Source organism: Myotis yumanensis, unplaced genomic scaffold (assembly GCF_028538775.1).
Source record: "Myotis yumanensis isolate MYYU_CA2020_CCGP unplaced genomic scaffold, mMyoYum1.0.hap1 SCAF_16, whole genome shotgun sequence".
In the NCBI taxonomy this organism is placed as follows: domain Eukaryota; kingdom Metazoa; phylum Chordata; class Mammalia; order Chiroptera; family Vespertilionidae; genus Myotis; species Myotis yumanensis.
In genome coordinates this window covers 30,134,037-30,156,319 of record NW_027223767.1, presented here as the reverse complement: position 1 = coordinate 30,156,319, position 22,283 = coordinate 30,134,037, and the positions used below count along the sequence as shown (strand labels likewise).

At 41.0% G+C, this 22,283-nt stretch overlaps 1 protein-coding gene across 5 annotated transcripts in view; it reads left to right on the top strand.

Annotated features, from left to right (window-relative positions):
- The window catches only part of TADA2A (transcriptional adaptor 2A), a 44,182-nt gene extending 27,725 nt beyond the window's left edge, over window positions 1-16,457 (top strand). For 2 of the 5 annotated variants that reach the window (XM_070393882.1, XM_070393879.1), the window contains 6 exons: window positions 3,883-3,993; window positions 5,777-5,848; window positions 7,571-7,703; window positions 8,257-8,300; window positions 10,117-10,190; window positions 11,878-12,195. In XM_070393882.1, the coding sequence (XP_070249983.1) occupies window positions 3,883-3,993; window positions 5,777-5,848; window positions 7,571-7,703; window positions 8,257-8,300; window positions 10,117-10,190; window positions 11,878-12,063 (620 nt within the window). In that variant the 3' untranslated portion in view covers window positions 12,064-12,195. Of the gene's footprint in view, window positions 1-3,882; window positions 3,994-5,776; window positions 5,849-7,570; window positions 7,704-8,256; window positions 8,301-10,116; window positions 10,191-11,877; window positions 12,196-16,047 lie in introns of those variants that run through there. The other 3 variants (XR_011468397.1, XM_070393880.1, XM_070393881.1) reach the window with 3 other exon arrangements.
- Window positions 16,458-22,283: the final 5,826 nt, after the last annotated feature.

Here is a 22,283-nt window from a genome sequence, read left to right as displayed (position 1 = left end):
GTTCCGTGACGGAGCTCGTAACTCAAATTACTCGTATGTCAAATCAAAAAGTGAACGAGTGAGACACATGATGCTGGGCTGATGTTGTGGCATTCACTGTGATGTTCGCTGTGCCAACTAGCGGTGGGGTATCTGAAGCTGGCTCGTAACCCGAATTTTAGCTCGCAACTCAAAGCAAAAAATCGGCCGAGAGACGGCTCGTATCTCGAAAAACTCGTTAGTCAGGACACTCGTAAGTCAAGGCCCCACTGTAGTTTTAATTCATTTATGGTAGTAGTTCTTAATCCAAGTTGTATATTATCATCATTTAGGAAGCTTTAAAGAATTCTGATACCATGGTATCACCACAGACTAATTAAAGTCAGAATCTCTGGGGACAGAGATAAGGCATCTGTATTTTTAAAAAGTCTTTAAGGCAATCTATAAAAATAAAAGCATAATATGCTAATTAGACCTGACAGCCAAAGGACCTTCTGTACGAAGCTGGGGCTGCGAGGGCCAAGCCCCTTGCACGAATTTCGTGCATCGGGCCTCTAGTAAATAAATAAAGATGAAAGTCTTCGAAACGATTCTGTTGAATAGTAAGAGTTAAGAACCATTAATATATAGTCAACATTTGCATGATAATCTTTTTAAAAAATCAGTATAGTAATTACTGTATAGCAACATGAGTATAGCAACATGAGTATGCATGAATCATTTTCTGGAACTAGATAGGGTCATGTTTGGAACTATACGTTAAACATCGCCTTGAACACCAGGTTGTGAAAATGTTTTGTTTTGTTTTGTTTTTTAAATCAACAGAAAGTCATTTTTCTATTTTGTATCATAGTAGACAAACAAATAACAGTGGCTTTTAGCATTGTGTGATGGTGATAATAAACCTGAGTGGGTTTTTTAAAATGCCAACTTTGAGCTTACTCTTAAATACTGGAGATACCTAGGTTGGGCAGAAAGAGTTCCTGTACTTTTTCTTCTACACTGTAGAGTTTGTTCAGCAAATTAGAATGATGATCTCAGAGTAATTGCAATATTTAAATTAAAATGTTTATAATAGTTGTATTCACAATAATATGTATATTTTTAAATACCTAATAATTATCCTAGTTGATAGACTCTTACAGGTTTTGATACTCTGTGCTCCTATAGGGTTCAGGTCAGCCAGACATAGGGGTTGTCTTTTAATAGTCATGAACATAAATATGTTACATTTTATGTCCTTTATTTTTTCACTTTCCATTACACACTTTTCAAGTGATTGTGGTGTTTAGAAGATGTCATTTTTAACAGTTACATAATGTGTTGTGTATATATACTTATATAATACTATACTTAACCTGCCTTTTGTTATTACTTAGCATATTTTCATTTGCTTAATCATTAAAAATAATGCTGTGATGAACTTGTTTATGAATAAAACTTTTTCTATGTTTAGACTTACTTATCTTTTTTAGGTAGACATAGTGGCATCACAACAATAATAGGTCAAAGGATATGATCATGAAAAACTTTTGACACCTGCTGCCAGGTTCCTCTACAAAAGCTCTAATATCAATTTGTATTCCTTCTGGCAGTGTACGAGATTGCCTGTTTAACCTCATCCTCACTGAGAGCTGTGGGTTTGCACAAATAACTCAGGAGCAGATTTCCTTTGCCTTTTCTGTAGACAATAATTGGTCAATTCTGGTAGCCACAGGCTTTCCATAATAGGGTCAGTGGGTTTTTAACCTTTATTTATAGTAGACCGTGACTCTTGTGTATATCTAATCTCAGCTGGGGGACAGAGGTCAGTTTAGCCTCCTTACTCTTTTTTTTTTTTTTTTTTTTTTTAAGATTAATGAGCATTTCAATGTTAAATTTTACATTGATCCATTTAAAAAGGGAAGCATTCTTTACTTTTCTTTAGGGCATGGTCAAGGCACTTAGCATCTTTTATAGTTGTCATGTACAAGAAATTGAAAGACATTAGTGGCAAGAAACACACGTCTAGACTGGATGACTAGAAAGACCGAGTGCAATCTAGATGGGTTGCAGAGAGAAGATAAGGGAAAGCCATGTGTCAGCTCTCTGCTCTGCACCTTCACAATTTTGCTCTGATTTGATAGTTGTGAATGTTATGCCCAGATTTCAGGATCCCCAAGAAACCACATCAGGGAGCCAGCCATGTCCGATGCAAAAGCATAAGAGTCTTTATTCGAGCTAGCTCGGCTCCCCCATCTTGCCAACGCAGCGGCAGGAAGCAGAGAGAGATAACTCTGTGTGGAGACGGGTTATATAGGGGGAGTTGGAGTAAGGGAAGGAGAAAGGACTGTGCTCTGCCGATTGGCCAGACACAAGTCGGTGTCTTGTTCCTGGGTGTGGCTAGCAGAGGCTTAGACTTCCGGGAAGAAGCTCCTTGCCAAGCACGTGGCCAAGGTAAGATGGAGCACTTACCCTGGGGCAAGGTGGAGGGCGTAGCCCTTACCCTGGGGCAAGGTGGAGGGCGTAGCCCTTACCCTGGGGCAAGGTGGAGGGCGTAGCCCTTACCCTGGGGCAAGGTGGAGGGCCTAGCCCTTACCCTGGGGCAAAGTAGCCTCCTTACTCTTAACTATGACATGTGCAATGTGGTTTCAGAGGTTTTCAGTGGTCATTATACTGAATATACATGTGACCTTCAGTATATGGTAGGCAGAGGGGTTTTTTTCCCATTAAATTTTAAAATTATACTCCAAATTCTTCTATATTATCCCTGTACTGAGAGGCAGGGAAGGGAGGTGGTATTAATAGTGAAAATAATCCATCGGTGGCTGCCCATCTAATTGGCTCTTAGAATTTGTGGGTAAGGATATCTCCTGCAAGGAAAAATATTCATCTGACAAAAGGACTTAATTTAAATAACTGTCAGAGGTGGACAGAACTAGCCTAGTTGCTATTATCTGATTGAAATGACTGAGTAGCACTTTGAGGGTTTCTGGCTGCTCCACCCTACTACTTACTATATTGTTGATGGGTGTTACTTCCCATCTTCTTTGCCAATATCTCTTTTTATTAGATATTTGGTCAGTAGTGATCCTCAAAGTTGCTGACCCTAAGGTATCCTGTATGTGTGACCATTTACTTGCATGATAGTTATCAAAATAGAACTTAAATTGTGGCATTTAATTTAGTGAAGAAATACTATATGCCTCACTTGAGTAAGTATGTAGGAGGAAGATTTTTGGTGAGGCATATAAAAGATGGTACACTTGCCCTAACCGGTTTGGCTCAGTGGATAGAGCAGTGGCCTGAAGACTGAAGGGTCCCAGGTTCGATTCTGGTCAAGGGCATGTACCTTGGTTTCGGGCACATCCCCAGTAGGGGGTGTGCAGGAGGCAGCTGATGAATGTTTCTCTCTCACTGATGTTTCTAACTCTCTATCCCTCTCCCTTCCTCTCTGTATAAAATCAATAAAATATAATTAAAATTAAAAAAAGATGGTACACTTTTTCCAGGCTAATCTCTTCTAGATGGATTATTTTGTCTGCACATTCCTGGTTTTCCTGCAGAAGTTACGAGCAAATTTGCCCAGCATTGTTCCTAAGAATGTATGATCTGCCTTTAATTGTCTTTCCCATTGCTGCCAACAATTCCTGCCCCTGTACAGATAAGAGAGAGGTGTGAAGGACATCAGGGTGCTCAGTAGTGCAGATGCTCTCCTGTGATAGCAACATCCCTATGTGATAGTTGTGATGCTGCTATGATTAGTGTTTTGCATTCTTAGCTTTCCTGTTTGCTTCCTGTCATGGGTAAATGAGTCATGTGAGGTTATGAATAATGTCCTTCCATTTCACTTCTTGTGAAGGAAATGCAGAAAACGTAGGGATCCTTGTATTCTTTGTGATGTGGTTGTGTTTTACTTTATAGTAATGGAACGGCGGTATCCCAAGGAGGTCCAAGACCTTTATGAAACAATGAGGCGATTTGCAAGGATTGTGGGGCCAGTGGAGCATGACAAATTCATTGAAAGCCATGCACGTAGGTGGTTTTGAGCCTTGAGTGTGTGTGTGTGTGTGTGTGTGTGTGTGTGTGTGTGTGTGTGTGTTTATAAAAATAGGAGAGATAATGATGTGTTTTATGTGAAGTTCCGTAAATAAATACATGGATATTTTTTCTTTGCCCTTATTACCATGTAATTAATTTGGAGCTTTCAGAGTTGGAGGGGAGGTTAAAAAACCTAGTGGCATTCTTTTTTCCCCATATAAACAGTAGTTTAGCATTTTTACCCTTACTTTTTGTTAATGACAGTTTTCAAAACTACATACAAAAGCAGAGATAATAGTATAATGAACCCCCATATATCCATCACCTAGCTTTAACAACTGTCAACACATGGCCAACCCAGTGTCATCTCTGCCACTTCCTTCCCACCCTCAACTGGATTATTTTGAAGCAAATCCCAGGCATTATATTATTTGTTCATAAATATTTTAGTATTAAAACTACTTTTTTGTTTGTTTTTATCTTCACCGAAGGGTATTTTTTAAAACATTGATTATAAGAGAGGAAGGGGGTGAGGGGTGTGTGTTGAGGAAAGAGAGGAAGAGAGAGAAACATTGATGTGAGAAAGAAACATCAATTGATTGCCTCTTGCATGTGCCCCAACTGCAGATGGAACACGAAACCTGGGTATGTACCCTGACTGGGAATCAAACCAGAAACCCTTCAGTGCACAGGATGATGCTCCAACCAACTGAGCCACACCAGCCAGGGCTTAAAACTAGTTTTTAAAGTGGGGACAGAGTTAGATAACTCATGTAGCTAGTACTTCCATCATTCTCTCGCCTGATACTCTGAGAGAGCTCTACCTAGTTATCCTTTGGCTTTTCGCTATAAAAAATTAAAGTTGTTAAGGAATGGAAGCCTAGACTTGAAAGAGGTGGGGTGGTTTAGTCTACCCTTCATCATGAGATTTATGTGTTTGACATAAGTTTAATTCTGGGAAGGTACTTTAGCAAGGCTCTCACCTTGTTCTCATCATGCAGATATTTCTTACATGGCATGATAGGCTTTTATCTGAACCAGATTGGTTGTCCTCACCAAACACCCTGTCTGGTTTTATTCTTCATGTGGTTTATATGAGGTGACTGATGCTTTACTTCCTGTCCCGGTTGGTGCCATCCCTGGGTTATGTATCACTTCAAGGAACTACACCTCACGGATTGTCCGGGCATTTCCTTCATCCTCTGTTACAAAGCACCCAAATAACCCAAGCAGTGCAGCCTGGTCTGTGTGCTCAGAGGAAGTAGAAATCTTTGGTTTATGGGAAACACAATGCTCTTTTGTGTCTGTGAAGAAAGAAATTATCTGGGACTTGAGCACAGAGCTTTTGTCCTTCCCTTGCAAAAGGTCCACATCAAATAATACCAGAGGTATTATGAGACAGGTTTCATAAAAGAATGCGGTTATGTGGTAGAACTTTTAACACAGAATAAATAGAGCAGGGAAACTTGATTGTTTAAAAGCTTGTTATTCTCTAGCTAAATGAATTCAGCCAGCTCACTCTAAGTTTTCTAAAAGACAGTTACAGCTGCTGCTGTCTCCAGCCCCAGACAGCAGCTGGAAGACAGCTGGAGGAGGATTTTCTCAGCTCTAGGGTAAAATTTCTAATGAGATGTTACCAACAAATAGGATTCCCCAAATGGAATTGCCCAGTCTTTTACATAAGGCAGAATTACTTAAAATGCTCAACAGCAAAAGTGCTCATTGATGTTGATTGTGTTTCCCCATTTTTCTCCTTTGTTCTTTTTGGGATGAACAGTGGAATTTGAGCTCCGAAGGGAAATCAAGCGGCTCCAGGAATACAGGACAGCAGGCATCACCAATTTTTGTAGTAAGTACTACTTGCTATATCAGAGGCCAAATGTATTCCAAACACATAGAGGAAGTCTCTGTTTGAGGTGATGTGGTGTGTTGTTGTTTTTTAAATAAGCTTTCCTTTTTCAGAATGAGTTTTTAAACCTTTCAGTAAAGTTTCATCTATTTAATCCTTGTAAATACCACTATATGGATTATCTGAGGTAAAATAAAAGTTGCACACAAAAGAGAGGCACTGCTTTAGATTTAGGATTGTATAGCCTCTTAAAAAAAAGGGTTTGTATTCTAATTTTTAGCCTCAGCCAGTTAACATTTAGTGATGCATGGTCTAATCATTCTTACTAACCAAACTTCAACTGGCTTTAGGTGCTTTGACTGAGTGTCTTGAGGTGGTTTTATTAATTATATTAATAGTAGCTAACATCGCATAGAAACAGTTTACCATGCACCAGTCCCTATGCTACCCATTTTACCTGGATCCTGTCATTTAATTCTCATAACAAACTCATGAGTGAGATATTGTTATTTCCATTTAATGAAGAAGCTAAGGTTTAAAGTGATTAAAAGAGCTATGTGTGGTAGAGCCAGGTCATAAGGAAAGGCAGTGCATTATGGGAGTTAAGAGCTTGAGGTCTAGACTTGGACAGCGTGCGTTTGGATTCTGGCTCTCCTATTTACCACATCTGTCATTCTGTTGCAGTTTTAATTTCCCAAGTCTCTTAGAATTAGTCTGAAGATAAATTAGAGATAATGCATGAGAACGTAGTACAGTAGCAGGCACACCGTAAATCCTCCACAAATGACAGTTTCTGCTGTTTTATTATTATTGTTGGAATGATCTTTAGCATTCCCTCCTTCCTGTTGGTTGAAAGCAGTCACCCAGTACCCACAGGAAGTAGCCCTATGTGTGTAAGTTTAGCTTAGTATAATCATTCTTTATTTTTAACAATGGAAATCGTTTTCAAAATAAAATTCTATGTGGAGCCCTAATCTATAAAGAAGGTAAAAGTAGAACTACTTTAGTTGAAGTTTAGTGGTTCAGGTCAGGTGTAGAACCCAGAACCACCAGTATGTGGTGGTGCCCTTGCTCTTCATGTAAGCCCTGATGGACGTTCATGGGACTAGGGGGCTCCGTGGAACATAGTTTGAAATCCAGTGGTGTGGCATTTTGGCATCTATATACCTTTGTTAACAAGTATAAAACATCACACAACTTTTGTTTAGCCCCATGGTGCATGTAAAAACTCTGATACCAGGGCTTGGTTATCTGATACTGGCTGCCTCTGGGACAGAGGGGAAAGGAACAGTACTGGTCAGTGAAGGCTTGTTTTTATTTGTAATACTGATTGCTCTTTAAGGAAGAATGTTTGCTTATAGCACTTGTGTGACTGAAAAATATATAGATAGAAAAATAGAACAGGAAGCAAATATGACAATATTGAATGTTAATTATTTTTGGGGGTGGAAAGATGAATCATCTTATTTTCTTAGTACTTTTTTGTTTTGGGTTCCCCCCCCCTCAAAATTTCTTAAAGGTAAAAAAAGGAATAAAAATATTTTAATTTCTTAATATAAAAAGGGATTTTAAAGTAGGAGAAATCTACTTTGCTTTTGGAAAACTAATTGTGGAAGCAGTTTTGCAAAGAAACCAAAAAAAGACAAGCCGTTTGCTGGTCAGTTAGGAAGCCCTTCTTAGTTCTGCATTATTATTGCAGTTGTGGTTGTTTTACACCTCCAGGTGCCAGAACCTATGATCACCTTAAGAAGACGCGAGAGGAGGAGCGCCTTAAACGCACCATGCTCTCCGAAGTCCTCCAGTACATCCAGGACAGTAGTGCTTGCCAGCAGTGGCTCCGCCGGCAGGCCGACATGTGAGCACTTGGTCCAGGGTGGAGGAGCATCCTTTTGGCCTTTACACGTATTTTCAGGCATTTCCATGGGCACCTACCCATGGCAGAGTAGTAATAATCAGGTAGCTGGAAGAATTCAGAAAATGTTAGGAGTCTCTCTCAGAAACAAGGCAGTATGACAGTTTTGAGAAACATAACTGGCCTCCTACAATCCTTCTTTGCTACTTTGATTTTATTTTTTAAAATAAGTAACTTCCCTCTACCCATGTCTCCTCTCTCCCTCCATATGTACTAGTATACTTTCCATTAGAGAAGCATGTTCCTATCTTTTCCCATGAATGGTCTCCGAGATGTTCTGGGCTCAGAGCTCTTAACACATCCAAGTGATTTCCCTCCCAGAACAGATGTCTTTTCCTGGTTAGTACAGTGGGATAACCTGTAAAACATGTGCAGTCTATCTCATTACCTCTCTTCAAAGTAACCGGCCTGATAAATAGCAGCCAGACCCACATGTGCTTTTGGAAACTGCCTTCTCTGGTGTGACATAAATTCAAATTCCTCTTCTTCATCGTAGTGATTCCGGCCTGAGTCCTTCTGTTTCAATGGCTTCGAATTCAGGTAATTACTTTTCAAGCTAGAGCAAGTCTTGATAAGTTTTCATTCTAGAGATTGTGTTGACCCAACAGTCTCTCCCCCCTTTTGTGGAATTGGTGCTTAGACAGAATAATGGTAATTATGTGTTGTCCCAATTTATAAACATCAGCAAGTTTTCAGAATCTTCAAGGCCAGATAGAGACTAGCCTCAGGATTAGAGTACAGAGGCAGGGAAGAATAACTCCAAAGAGGTGGTTTCTTTATTTTACCAATGTCTGTGGGCAGTTAGTTTTCTGTGGTTGTATCTAACCACAGATTTTGAGGTTTGTCTCAAAGGGGAGAAAATAAAGGTGTGTGTCCTATATGAGCAAAGAGGCATGTTACTTGCCAGAAATGCAAGGCTTTCTTTTTAAGTTGGAGACTTAAAAAGTTTCTCTCCCCTCCTCCCCTCTTTCTCTCAAACAAACAAACACAAATAAATAAATAAATAAACAAAGAATAAATAAATAAATAAAATAAATAAGAACTAACATGACCATGCAACATTGGTGTTTGTGTTTCTGAACCATCTGCGTTCACTGATTCTTTCTTGCTTCTTGGGCTGGTATTAGCCCTCTTCACCCCCTATATCTAGGTTGTGGAGAAGCCCTTATCCCCTTTGTTAATTTTACAAAGAAGCTTGTTTTCTAGCACAGCAGCCTCTTAACAGTCCCTTCCCTTTCTCTCCACACCTAAATGACAACACCCATAAAACTTATATTATTCTATCAACACTTTCTTCTGCTTAACTCAGTCTACCCATCCCCAGCTTAACACTAATCTCAAATAAACTTTCAAAACAAAACCAAAAAATTTTGTACATCAAGCTTCCCATTCTGGGCAGTGTCTTCATACTTAGGTTTCTTTCTCAGGTATGTGGGTTCACCTCAGCCTCTACTTTGCCATATAATAGCTCATTGTTTCTCTCTGTGGATCTTTCCGGTAAATAGGGCTGCTTTGGAAGGAACAGATATTCCCGCACATAATAAATAACAAGGGCCTTTTGCTGGCCTAACAGTCTGCCTTTGATCTGAAGGCAAATGGTACTTGGTTAATTACCATGTTTGCCTTGTACTGCTGGCAGAGTGGCAAGGATTAGGAAATGTCTCCTGCAGAGTTGTTATTTCCATTCATCAGCTGTCAAGGCAGGTAGTGTGTGACCTTTCTTAACTAGATGAGCTCTGGGCTTTAGATTTTATTTTTTTTTTAATTTTAAATTTATCTTTATTAAAAGTATTGCAGATGTCCCCCTTTTTGGGGGGGGGGGGGGGCTTTAGATTTTTGAATCTCCTATTGGGTTCAGAAGAAATGGGTAGTAACTGCTATAGTAAGTAGTCATATTTGATGCTCTGCTATGTGTGATTATGTGAGTATTTTATTTATTTTTAAAATATATTTTTATTGATTTCAGAGAGGAAGGGAGAAAAGAGATATGGAAACATCATTGATGAAAGAGAATCATAAATAGGCTGCCTCCTGCACGCCCCCTAGTGGGGATTGAGCCCGCAACCCAGATAGGTGTCCTGACTGGGAATCGAACCGTGACCTCCTGGTTCATAGATTGACGCTCAACCACTGAGGCACGCCAGCCAGGCACACAAATTAGCGTTGTTATTTTCAAGTAAACATTGTGGAGCCTGTGTTGCTAATTACACTGGCGCCTGAGGGGACTGGTGGAGATTTCCTACAGCTGGCTATAAGGATCTTGTGCCTAACTGGCCTGGCTGAACTTTGTTATATTTTCCAACTGAGGACTTGTCACTTCTATGACATATATGCCCTTTTCTGTCTGTGTCTGTAGGGAGACGAAGTGCACCACCCTTGAACCTCACGGGCCTCCCTGGCACAGAGAAGCTGAACGAAAAAGAAAAGGAGGTAACAAAAAAAGGGGCGCTAGAGGAAAGAGGCTGAGAAATCATTGAATTGCCATTACAGGATCATACCCATTTTGCTCTGCTTAGCTAATGACATGTAGAGTTCTAGTCCATCCCTGAAGGCTTACAGTTCTAGTCCATCCCCGAAGGCTGTGCGCTACAGAGCTAACCTCAGCAGGTTTCAAAGGACTCCTTTCCCTATCACCTTGCCCTCATTTGCCTTCTGGGAGAAGAGCATATGATGTATAAATGTAAATAGCAACTGTCATTTACTGAGCATTTACCTTGTACCAAATACTATACTAAATGCTTTAAAGTAAATGAAATTAATTTTTATAAACCTAAAATAACATATATATGAAATGGTTACTTCCTATTAGAATGGTCACTTTGAGTTCTACACTTTTTCCAACAGTACCACTATCTCTTAAAAGATTTTTGGAATTGTCTCCATACCACGTTTATAAGCATAAAGAAAGGAAATTTTTATCATATATAGTCACACATTATTTTTGATTTTAAAATGGCATGATTCACTTTTCCTTTCCATTATAATCATCAGACTTGTCTTCATGTTACTTTTGGCTGTTTCTAAAATTTACACCCAGCCTCAAAAGAGTCATCATCAAGTGTTTTTGGCTCTAAAGTCCATTCTAGAAAAGGGATTCCTCTTTTGTTCCTCACATGCTCCTTTTACAGTTCCAAGATCAGTGTCCCATCTGCCACTTTGTACCATTAATTCAGGTCAGATAGTAAAGAAGGGCCTAGGTCAGTGATGGCAAACCTTTTGAGCTCGGCGTGTCAGCGTTTTGAAAAACCCTAACTTAACTCTGGTGCCGTGTCACATATAGAAATTTTTTGATATTTGCAACCATAGTAAAACAAAGACTTATATTTTTGATATTTATTTTTTATATTTAAATGCCATTTAACAAAGAAAAATCAACCAAAAAAATGAGTTTGCGTGTCACCTCTGACACACGTGTCATAGGTTTGCCATCACTGGTCTAGGAGAAGGGGCTGGTATTAGTCTTTTATTATATCCACTAGGAATAGTAAAGATTAGTTTAGTAATATGTTATATCCAAGTATTGCTAAAAAAAGGTCACAGGCCATTTGGATCCAAGTATTGAATAGCCTGGAGTTTTAAGCATTTTTTATCTTTACCCACAACACGGTGACCTTAGACGGCTCATTGCTGGATAAGGGCAAGTAAACTGGAATGAGCCGGCTTTCTAAAATTTTAGCAGCTAAAAAGTGTCCTCTTTTAACAAGATCTCTATATCTCCTCTCCCTCCCAAAGTAGGAAATGTAATCATAAAAGCAGGGACCATACTAAAAATAATGTGATTCACACTTGGGAACCCAAGTATCTGCACCGCCACCCCACTGAGCCTTGTGGCTCTTCCCTGACTGGCTGTGTTGGAATGTGCTGGGCCTCTACCCCGCCAACACCTACTAAAGGCTCTCCCAGCATCACTTCCTGGCTTTCTCTTCCTGAGTGTCTCTCTTTAGTGAGTATTCCCTCCAAAGAAGAGACTAAAAGGAATGTAGTCCAGCCACCCAACAGCTCCTATAAATAGTTGGAGGTTGATGTCACTTCTTAAATTTTGTTTTGTCTATACCTGCTGGATTAAATTATGAGAATGATAGATGTTAATGTTTATTAAATATGCCATGTCTTACAGCTCTGTCAGATGGTGAGGTTGGTCCCTGGAGCCTATTTAGAATACAAATCTGCTCTATTGAACGAATGTAACAAGCAAGGAGGCTTGAGACTGGCACAGGCAAGAGCGCTCATCAAGATAGACGTGAACAAAACCCGGAAAATCTATGATTTCCTTATTCGGGAAGGATACATCACTAAAGCCTGAGGCCTTCAGGGCTTGAGATCTGAAATCACAGGTTTGGAATGTGTTGGACCAAAGGACAGTATGGATATTCTTGAGCTGAATTCTCATTGTAAAACAAGGGGAAAGAACAAAGGAAACCTTAAACTGTAAGAATGTCTACTTTATTCTCTGCCCTGCTTTAAAACACTCCTGCTGTTGGTATTGTGCCGCAGAGTTATATGCTAGATGTGCTATTATTAAACGTGAGTGGGCATTCATTCCTAGCACCTCTTGTAACTAAAACAAGAACCATAGTACCTCACGTCATGGTGTCGGTAGAAATAGAACTAAACCAGTCTTCAGTCCCATGGGTCCAGCTCAGACTCTTGTATTTGAATGGTTGGTTTTCTCGTTATCTGTTTTGCCTTCAAACAATACAGACAGATTTACAGTAAGAGAAAGGTTATGGACCATGAGAAAGCTTTCTCTTTCCTTCTGAGGATTCTTTGTTTATGAGCAAAAGGGAGGAAAATCTCATCATGGTCTTGTCCCAAACTGCATCTTTAATTTGAATGTCTGGTTTTGTACTTTGCAGTCTGTCTAACCTGCAGTCGACTTTTGAGGAGGTGGCATCAGATATAAAATGTCTCGATTATTTTTAGAATTAATAGATTAAAATGTTTTGCTGCTCAATTTGTGGTGTCAAATATTCTGGTAGCTAAAGCACACTTAGGGTGCTGGATGCCTGCCTCATCATACTGCACTGTCTCTCCTAACATGTGTGTCCTGGACTCACCCTGTTCGTACCCTGGGTTTCCCAGGATACCAGGCCCCTGAGGATGGAGATGATGCAACTATCCTCCACTGTGACCTGAACCTTAATTTCTTAATGGGGAATGGCTAGCCTGCAATAAAAGCTACTTTTAAAACAAAAGTAAAGCAGAGTCATATATGGAACTCAGTAGATATGAGGGTGAGTAACTCCACCACATCTGAAACTTGGTCCTCAAAACTTTCTGTAGAATCAGACGCCAAACTCAGAGTCATGGTTATCCCATTTCTAATAGAAGGAAGGTTGTATATAGAAATAACTTTAGAATTTGCACAAATTACCTCTAGTCGCTGATTCTTTCAACATTCAAAATATCTAATTAAAATATTATATGCTTTGTTGGAAGTGTCTGCTCAGACTTTTTGATGTAAATATGCATGTAGCTTGATAATAGACTTCATCTAGGGGGTTACAAGTGACAAGGAAACTCTGAGGATCTGAAGGAATTAAAATAATTAAAGACTTCAATATGTAAAAAGGGTGGCTTATGGAAATGGTCTCTTTTCTTTGCATACGCGTCTCTCTTAGGAAAATGTATTCTACTACCACTTTGTTCTCAGTTGCTTATGAAGGGATTGTGTCTTATCCCTGAAAGGCAATTCTGGTTCCAAAAACTCGGAATGCATTGGACATCAATGTCAGGTGACATATGTAATAATCTGAAGAGTCCTCAATCTTGGTGAAGGAAGGCTTCCTGGGAGAGGTGAGCTTTTGGGGCAATGATAAGATCAGGAGGAAAGAGGTAATTTCGCAGATGGAAGTGGGGGACTGTTCCAGACATAGTGGGTGGAGGGTGATATGGAGGCAGCAGTGGGAGTAAGGAAAATGGTGCCAAGAGATTTGGTTGTCTAGGACACAAGGGGCAGCTGTGGTAGTTAGGAGTGGGAGGATGATAGGACAGTCTGGTAGAAACCTTGGAATCAGTTGAACTCTGAAAAACTGATTTGGGAATCAGCAGATTTGATGAGGAAAAACAGCAGAGTTGAAAATAGTGATAGAAAAATAAGGCTGTAATTTCAAATAACTGGATTTTAGAAAGTAGGATTATTACTATTTTTGTTTTGGTAAACCCAACTTTGCAAAACTTAAGACCTAGAATCCCTAGAGGGTTTCTCAAAGAACAAGCCATATTTTAGGTGATGAGTGCTCTTGAAAGGGGTCACTAAGTCTCTACTTCGATGCACTTATAATAGAAAAGCATTTGCTAACATATTTGATGTTAGCTCGGTTAAGTACATTATTTTCTTCCATGTTCATATCACCAAAGGAAGGACCTTCCTTTTACTAAAGGGCATTTCAGAGGATTTCCAGCCACATTAAACAGAGGTCTCAGTCCAGATCATCTCAGAGAGGAACAGTTTACTCTGAATCTCAACATGAATAAAGACTTTTTACCGTTAGGGATTTTTATTGCAATCTAACATTAAAGGTTTCTGCTGACATTTTAGGCATATCTTTCCTGCCGGGGCTGGGAAGGGAGAACAAATTTCTTTCCCTGTAATGACCCTTTTCCTGTGCTTAAAGGCCGAGACTGTCTCTCTTGAGACCAACTATTTGTGGTTTATCCCTTCGTGGACTCTAGTTTTCATCCTTTAACCCATTTAAAATCTGAACTCAGTAGGTAATTAACCAGTTCTTGCTGAGAGTTAAGAACAAGCTGTCCAGTTTTTAGTAATGAAATCACCAGCTTGTGGTTAGCTAAAAGGAGAAGACCAATGACATCAAAAACAACAAAATTCCAGTTGGTAAGTCATTCCAGCTTTAGAAATAGGTAGATGTGTAATGAAAGAACTAGAATGGCCCTGGCCTATGTGGCTCAGTCAGTTGGAGAGTCATCCTGTACACAGAAGGACCAAGTTTGATTCCTGGTCAGGGCACATACCCAGATTGTGGGCTCATTCCCCAGTTGGGGTGCATTCAGGAGCCAACTCATAGATGTTTCTCTCCCTCTCTCTAGAATCAATATTAAAAAAAGAACTAAAATGTCCAATATGAACAATCAGAGTCCTAAATTACAAAGAGAAGCTTGGAAAAAAACTTGTTTACATTAACTCCACAACACTTTTCCCCTGGCCTCCAGGCAAGAGTGTCATATTTTGGAACATGGTTCATCCATTTTTAAGGATCTTTGTGGATGCCTTCTACATACATACTTTATTATTGTTAACACAGAAAGCTTTTCCACTACTTGGGTGTACCTGGGTTTTTATGTCTAAATTTCTGAAGTTTGATTCAAGAGGTGCTGAATTGGAAGCTTGGCTTTCCTGTCCAATGTGCTTAGACCAGATGTGGTTAACCCTTCCCTGATCTGCCAAGGGGATCATCTCTGGGACAGTGGGACTCTGCCTTGCCTTGTGTAGAAGAGGTAGCTGGGCCAAGACAAAGGATTTCTCTTCAATCAGACCTAATAACCAGCTCTTCTGAGTGAAACTGAGTAGGGTCTCCGAGTACAAGCAAGGCCAGAGCAGCCTGAATAGGATAGTAATGGTCATGCTGACATAGGCATTTAATTTGGGAGTGAGAACAATAGTGAAGAGCATTTAGGGAATATTTTGGAACCTAAGCCTTTCCATGAAACATGCATCAGGGCTGAGTGTTAGTGTGCTACTTTTGAGGTGGGGGGGAGGGTGATTGGGGGACATGAATAATTTCTGAGAAGTCTGGAAAGCCTGTTTCTAAATCGAATGGAGTTCTGTTGAGTGTTTGCCTGGTGCTTTGGCTTCTATCAGATAAGATGTGCTGGGATGAAAACATGAACTGCCCTTTGAGTTGACCAACCAGGCTTCCAGTCAAGAGACCCAGGTATTTAAGGAAAGGATGAATGGCTTGCATCTGACATTAAAATGCCTTTGTCACTCTGAGTTACTTGCTTGGTATGCATTGTGTATTCGGCCCCTTCCCTGTTAAGAGTAGGAATAAGGAAGTTGAGCTAAGAATGCAGAAAGTAACCCTTAAATGGTTTAAAATCCCAAACTGAAGGATTCAGAAAAACTTGAATATCACCATACATCCTTGTTTTGAAAAAATCCTGTCGTTAATCTTTGCCAGCACAGACTTGTTTTATGTCTTTCAGGACTGGATAATTAAGTCTGATGCACTTGTATTCTACTTTGGAGCCCAGGGAATGGCATCAAACTAATTTGGTTGAATTACTCTTTCCTTCTTAACCAAGTAACACTTTTTTGTTTTCCCAGCTTGCTCAGTCCTTGGGTCTTACGTGGCAGAAAACTTCCAGGTGGGGTTTGCTAATCAACCTACACTGGTCCAGAGTTATGTTGAACAGAAGTAGCATCTTAGAAAGTGTCAAAAGGAGAACACCTCATCGTTTTAAGAAATCAACACTTTTTCCTAATTGAAGCGCAAGTGCTGAAATGCTGTCATCTTACCACCCTTATTCAATAGTGACCTGAAAGCTAAGTGCCAACTCCTGACACTTCTAATGCATCTCTTCTCCTTGGAGAGCTGTCTGCCAAGTATACTCCCTGTTTCTGGAATTATTTGCAATGGCCTAACCTTCTCTTTTCTTCCATTAAACAATAGTAACTGATTTGGATTATCCCCTTATTATCACCCTTCATTTAGAGGATTCCTTGAAAACATAAAATATATATTAAGAAATAAAAAAAATTAATGGCATCTGTACTATGGAGCTTGATATATTTTTTAGGAGGCATTCCTTTTTTAAAATTTTTTTAAAGTTGATTTCAGGGAGGAAGGGTGAGGGAGAGGGAGATAGAAACATCAATGATGAGAATCATTGATCGGCTGCCTCCTGCACACCCCCTACTGGAGATTGGCCCACAACCTGGGCATGTACCCTGACTGGGAATCAAACGGTGACCTCCTGGTTCATGGGTCCACGCTCAGCCACTGAGCCACACCAACGGGGCTGGAGCTTGATTTTAATGTTCCCAATCAACATCCCTTATAAGAAAACGGATTTTTAAGTTGGGATAAGTGTCTGATATTTATATTTCAGTTTCCAATGGTCGGATGTCTAACATGAAAAGGGCAATTTTCAGGGTAATTTAACAGGTTTAAAAAATAATTTAAAGAAAGTGAAAAGTTCAGAAATACCATGAACAGACACTAGTTCCCCAAGTACCAGGTACCTTAGAGATGGGAGATGGGAGATGGGGAGGCTGGTTTGAGTTTTGGTAGAGGAGGAGAGGGCAGCAGTGTTCCCTTGGGAATTTGTCGGCTTTGGAGAGGTGGAAGAGATTTTCGTATAGTATCCTGTTAGGAGCCTCTTTTAAACCATGGTCAAGCTGCAGCAGAAAAAGCCACCGTACTAGAGGCAGGAGCCAGAGCCCTTATTTTTTTTTTTTAATATATCTTATTGATTTTCTACAGAGAGGAAGGGAGAGAGATAGTTAGAAACATCGATGAGAGAGAAACATCGATCAGCCGCCCCCTGCACATCCCCTACTGGGGATGTGCCCGCAACCCAGGTACGTGCCCTTGACCAGAATCAAACCTGGGACCTTTGAGTCCGCAGGCCGACGCTCTATCCACTGAGCCAAACCGGCTTCGGCAAGAGAGCCCTTATTTTTTGCCTAAAGGAGAGCACTTTGATGTTTTTACCAAAGGACATTTGTCTAATCGCTAGCCACAGGTAGGAGGTGACAGCAACGTCAATCTTAACTGGCAACCTGACACTCCCCCACCCCCACCACACACACAAGAAAATCTTTGCCTGGTTTTGGGTTTACATGGGTTCAGATTCAGGACAGCTGTCAGATCTAAGTCAGCATAGTTTTAACTTCATGATGCAAACCAAAACCCTTTTGAGAGCAACATCTCCCAGAGTGCCTTCCACCCCCAGCAACTGCAGAAAAGAAGGCGTCTGCTGCAGAGAAGAGTGGCTATAGATGTCATTGCATCTACCAGATCCAAGCTGTGACCTGGCTCAGAGTTTTAGAGTTAAAAATAACCATGGCTTAAAGTGGGGGGGGGGGGGGGGGGGAGTGGGGGGGGTAAAAAGTAAACTGTTGGGTCTCCATGGAAACTAGGAGAAGGAAAAAGGCAAGCCATGAATTTCCAGCAGATGGGGCAAGGTGGGGTGGATATAGGGGCCTGGGAGCTCCCTCTGGTGAAAGCAGATACCCCTGATTAGCATGCAGGATGTATTGTTCCAGGGCTCTGGAGACACTTTTGGTATGTTTATAGCAATAATATACACATCTTGGGGTGGAGGGGAATCATTTGAGGTGTCTTAACTTGCTGTAACACAGATTTGCTACTATTTGGCAAAGCAGAGAGCAGATGAGCAATGCAGTAGGTTAGATGTTGCCTCCTAAACCATGCGGGAACCTCTACTACCTACCCGCATTCATATTCCACTCTTTCATTTGCATAGTCAGAGACTTTGAGTGGTAGCAATTTCTAACTAGAGGGGAAGTACATAGGCTCTTGGACTGACATGGGCATTTACTCCCTTTCAGTAGGACCAGGTTTTTTCCCCTCTGGTGTAGGAGATTATGCAAAGTGGCATTAATTACCTAGGATGCCCTTAAAAGTTTGGTCTCTTAACATTGCTGGTATTGTTACTACCAGAGGTGACTAACTCATGGGGGAAATATTTCTTCATTTCCCCTTTCTTTAAAAACAATTTGTAAAGAATACATGAATATATCCTAGTTGTAAGTTTTTTAAAACCCCTCTCTTTTCCTTTTTACGTTAAGAGTTTATATACTTTCTTGTTCACCAGCACAACACTGGAAAGACCTAAGTGCTAATGCTTGTTCTGCTCCATAATAATAATACAACCTTGAGCAAGTTTCTCAACTCTTCTGTGTAAAGTGTGCTTGATAATACTTCCTGACGGGGTTTGATGAAGATTAAATGGCATAAGGTATATTAACCACTTGGCACCTCCCTTCCTTCCCATGGGACCTTTGATATTTTCATTTAACCCCAGCCAGGTATAAGCAAGCACTTTGTTTTCCTGTACCACACAATTCACATCATGGTAAAGTCTCGCAGAGGGGACACGAAAATCTGAAAGACACAGAGCAAATGTTAAAACAGGCAGATGTGCATTTTCAAGGATCTTATTTACATTGGAATTCTCATCACTGCATCATTGCCACAGCCCCAGGGTTGAATTAAGGGCAGAAAATTTCAGAGACAGATACATACTAAATGACCTAGTTATCCTAGACATATTGTAATAGTCTCTTATACAATGCCTTGCCCAGGAAGCTTGCAGTCAGGTTACAAAACTATGTCACTATGTAAAGAAAACTAAAATCATGCATAGTAAAAAGATCAGAACAAAGCTAACTGTTGTTTGTTAAGTAGTAAAATTATGGGTGATGCATTTGGACACCCTCTCTGGTAATGTGACACTTGCATATTAATGTAAAATAAATTTTATGAGAATTATAAATACTCTAAAAATAGAAGTTTAAAATATTTTACATTAATACAATTTAGTCCTTATGATAGCTATATGAGGTGGTATATTACATCTTATAACACAGCCTTAGCCAATTTCTGTAGTAGATGAAATGTGTTTGGGGACTTCTATCTCCTAGTTCTTTTATCTTTTCCACATTTATAGTTTCCTCCCAAATACCTGGTGTCCTGTGTCCCTTTCAAATGTGCCAAAGGACAATAGTTTAAAGACTTAACTTCTCTGGAGGGACGCCATATTGCATTTTAGTTGGCAATGGATGGCATATGTTCTGGAGTTACAGACATCAGCAAGCAGGGCCTTGAGACACCTGTGACCAACAGGACCTGATGGCAAACTTCTGTAGTCGGAGGAGCCTGATCACAGCTGTTCCCCAATTCTGACAGATCTATCAAAGCTGCGGTCAATTTGTTAACCAGAGGCAATGATACACATGGAAGATGCAGCTCTTCTTTCTCAGGGACCCATAAAGGTCTGATGAATCCAAGGAGCCTAAGCAATTAAGGAGACTATTTTTGGAAAGGCAGAAATCAGAAGCCAAGCAGAGTAGCAGTTTCCACCCTCTATTTACTGTGTCTAATCAGATCAGCTCTCATTCTGGGTAGAAGCTGCATCACTCTAAAACGCTGCTTATTTAGATACAGTCAGGAACCCCCACACCTCCCGAGGCGTAGACAAGTCTTACTCTTGTGGCAGATGACCTCTGAGATGTTTCTATAAAGATCGTTAACACCTATAAAGATACCTATTTCTAGTCAAGTAATTGCTATCCAGGAAGGTGGCCACTAGCCTCATGTGGCTATTGAAATTTAAATGGATTAAAATGAATTTAAATTGCTGTGGCCAGGTAGCTCAGTTGGTTAAAGCATCATTCCAATATGCTAAGTTTGCAGGTTAGATCAGGGCACATACAAGAATCAACCAATGAATGCATAGAGAAGTAGAAGAACAGATCTCTCCCTAAAATTGATAAGTAAGCTTTTAAAATTAAAAATACAGCTTTTAAAATTAAAAATACAGTCACAGCCCACATTTCAAGTGCTCAAAGGCCGCATGAGCCTAGGGGATTCCGTACTGGGCCGTGCAAATACGTAACGTTTCTATCACAGAAAGAATCTTTGTATCAGAAAGTTCTATTGGACTGTGCTGGTTTAGAAAATAATACCTTCAAGTTGCTTGCTTTTTTTTTTTTTTTCCTTTCTTCCTTTTTGGTAGAGGCATATAGAAGCCTACACGTCCACTGTGAAGGTATGAAGCACCTCCCTACCCACAGGCCTATGTGTAGTCACTAAGTGATCATGCTGAATTCAGCACTTTGTCCTACTTTCCTTAATCTCTAGATCTTTATACATGCCTCACACTGAACACAGTCTATGTTAGTCCTACCCCCGCCCCCTCTTCACTGATGAGGATATGATTCTTCATGGTAGGCTTGGTTCCTAAAATCCATGAACATGCCCAGCTCCTCCTCACTAACTAGAGCTGTTCTGGAAACCTGCCTCCTGGGTAACAAGCTTGAATCCAGAGGGATGCATCTATTTGTGCTGCTGAGTCACTGAACTGACTGAAGGAAAGACGGAGGAAGGGGAAGAAAGAAAGAAGAGAGGCATACAATGGCTTCTCTAGAGATTTTGCTATTTAGGTACTGGCATGTCAAAAGTCACTAGATGAATTGATGGTGGAGTAGCTTAGTGCTGGGAAGATGCCTTTCCCAGGCAAGATTTGAACTAGTGTTTTATCCTGAGTCAGTTTCCTTCTCTCACACAAAAAGATTAGTTTTGCCTCATTTTTTAAAAAAAATATATTTTTATTGATTTCAGAGAGGAAGGGAGAGGGAGAGAGAGACTGAAGCATCAATGATGAGAGAGGATCATGGATTGGCTGCCTCCTGTACACCCCGTACTGGGGATTGAGCTCGAATCCCGGGTCTGTGCCTTTGACCGGAATCGAACCTGGGACCTTTTGGTCTGCAGGCTGAGGTCTGCAGGTTGACACTCTATCCACTGAGCCAAACCGGGTAGGGCCTAGTTTTAAGGCTTTGATTCTCTATTTATGAAGGCAAAATAAATCCCTCCATCCTGGAACTTTTTGGCTCCCCTAAGACGAACACGAAAATGCTTTTGATGTTCTGTTGTCTGGGAAGTAGACAGAACTTTTAGATATTCCTGCACCCAGGGGGAGACTCCGAGTCCCGCTGGGAGTGAGGACGAGCATGAAAAAGCCTGAAAGCTTTTTGGTTGAAGATGCTGGGAGATGTGAACGCAGTACGCGGTTTTACTTCCTTCGTCAATCCCTCCCCCAGACCTGTGACTGTTCGATTGACTTCAGCAGTTCCGACGCCAAGGCTTTACAGCGACCAGGAGCTGGAGCTGGTGCGCAAAGGGCGGGGCGTGGAGTCAGGACTCAGGTGTCTGACTCACGGAGCCCCGAGGAAGTCGTCTCTACTCCCCTCACCTGCCAGGGCAGGGTTGTGCTGGAAAAAGTCGGTTTTGCAACTACTCATGTTACAGATGGGCCAACCTACCAGTAAAAAGGAAAGAAAGACCCTCAGAGAGAGCAAATAAGCCCTCAACGAATCCGTACGTTCAGCCTGGGCTCCGTAGACCCTAATCCCCACCTTGGAGGCTCGGGCTCAGTGTGGATGGGGGTTTGGAGGCTCAGATGGCACCCGTGTTCCCGCTGGTGGGTTGGCGACCTCGGGGCAGGCAAAGAATCGCCGCATCTATGGCTACTTTTGTGTCTCGGACAATACAGCCCCCGCCGTTACTGGAAACCGCCCACACTTGCCCAAGCAGAAGTCACCCAACAGTTGCTACGAGATTTTCCCTTCACTCTTCAGCCCTGACTCCCGGGCTCTCCGGGCGGATAGAGGGTGGGGTGGGGGTGGGGTGAGAGTTGGCGATTAGTCACGAACTGCAGTCTTCACCCTCTTATAATTGTTTTCTTGCCTTTAACTCTCTCACATCCAGAAAGTACCAGTACATCACCCTGCACCCGTGCCCCAAACTCGGC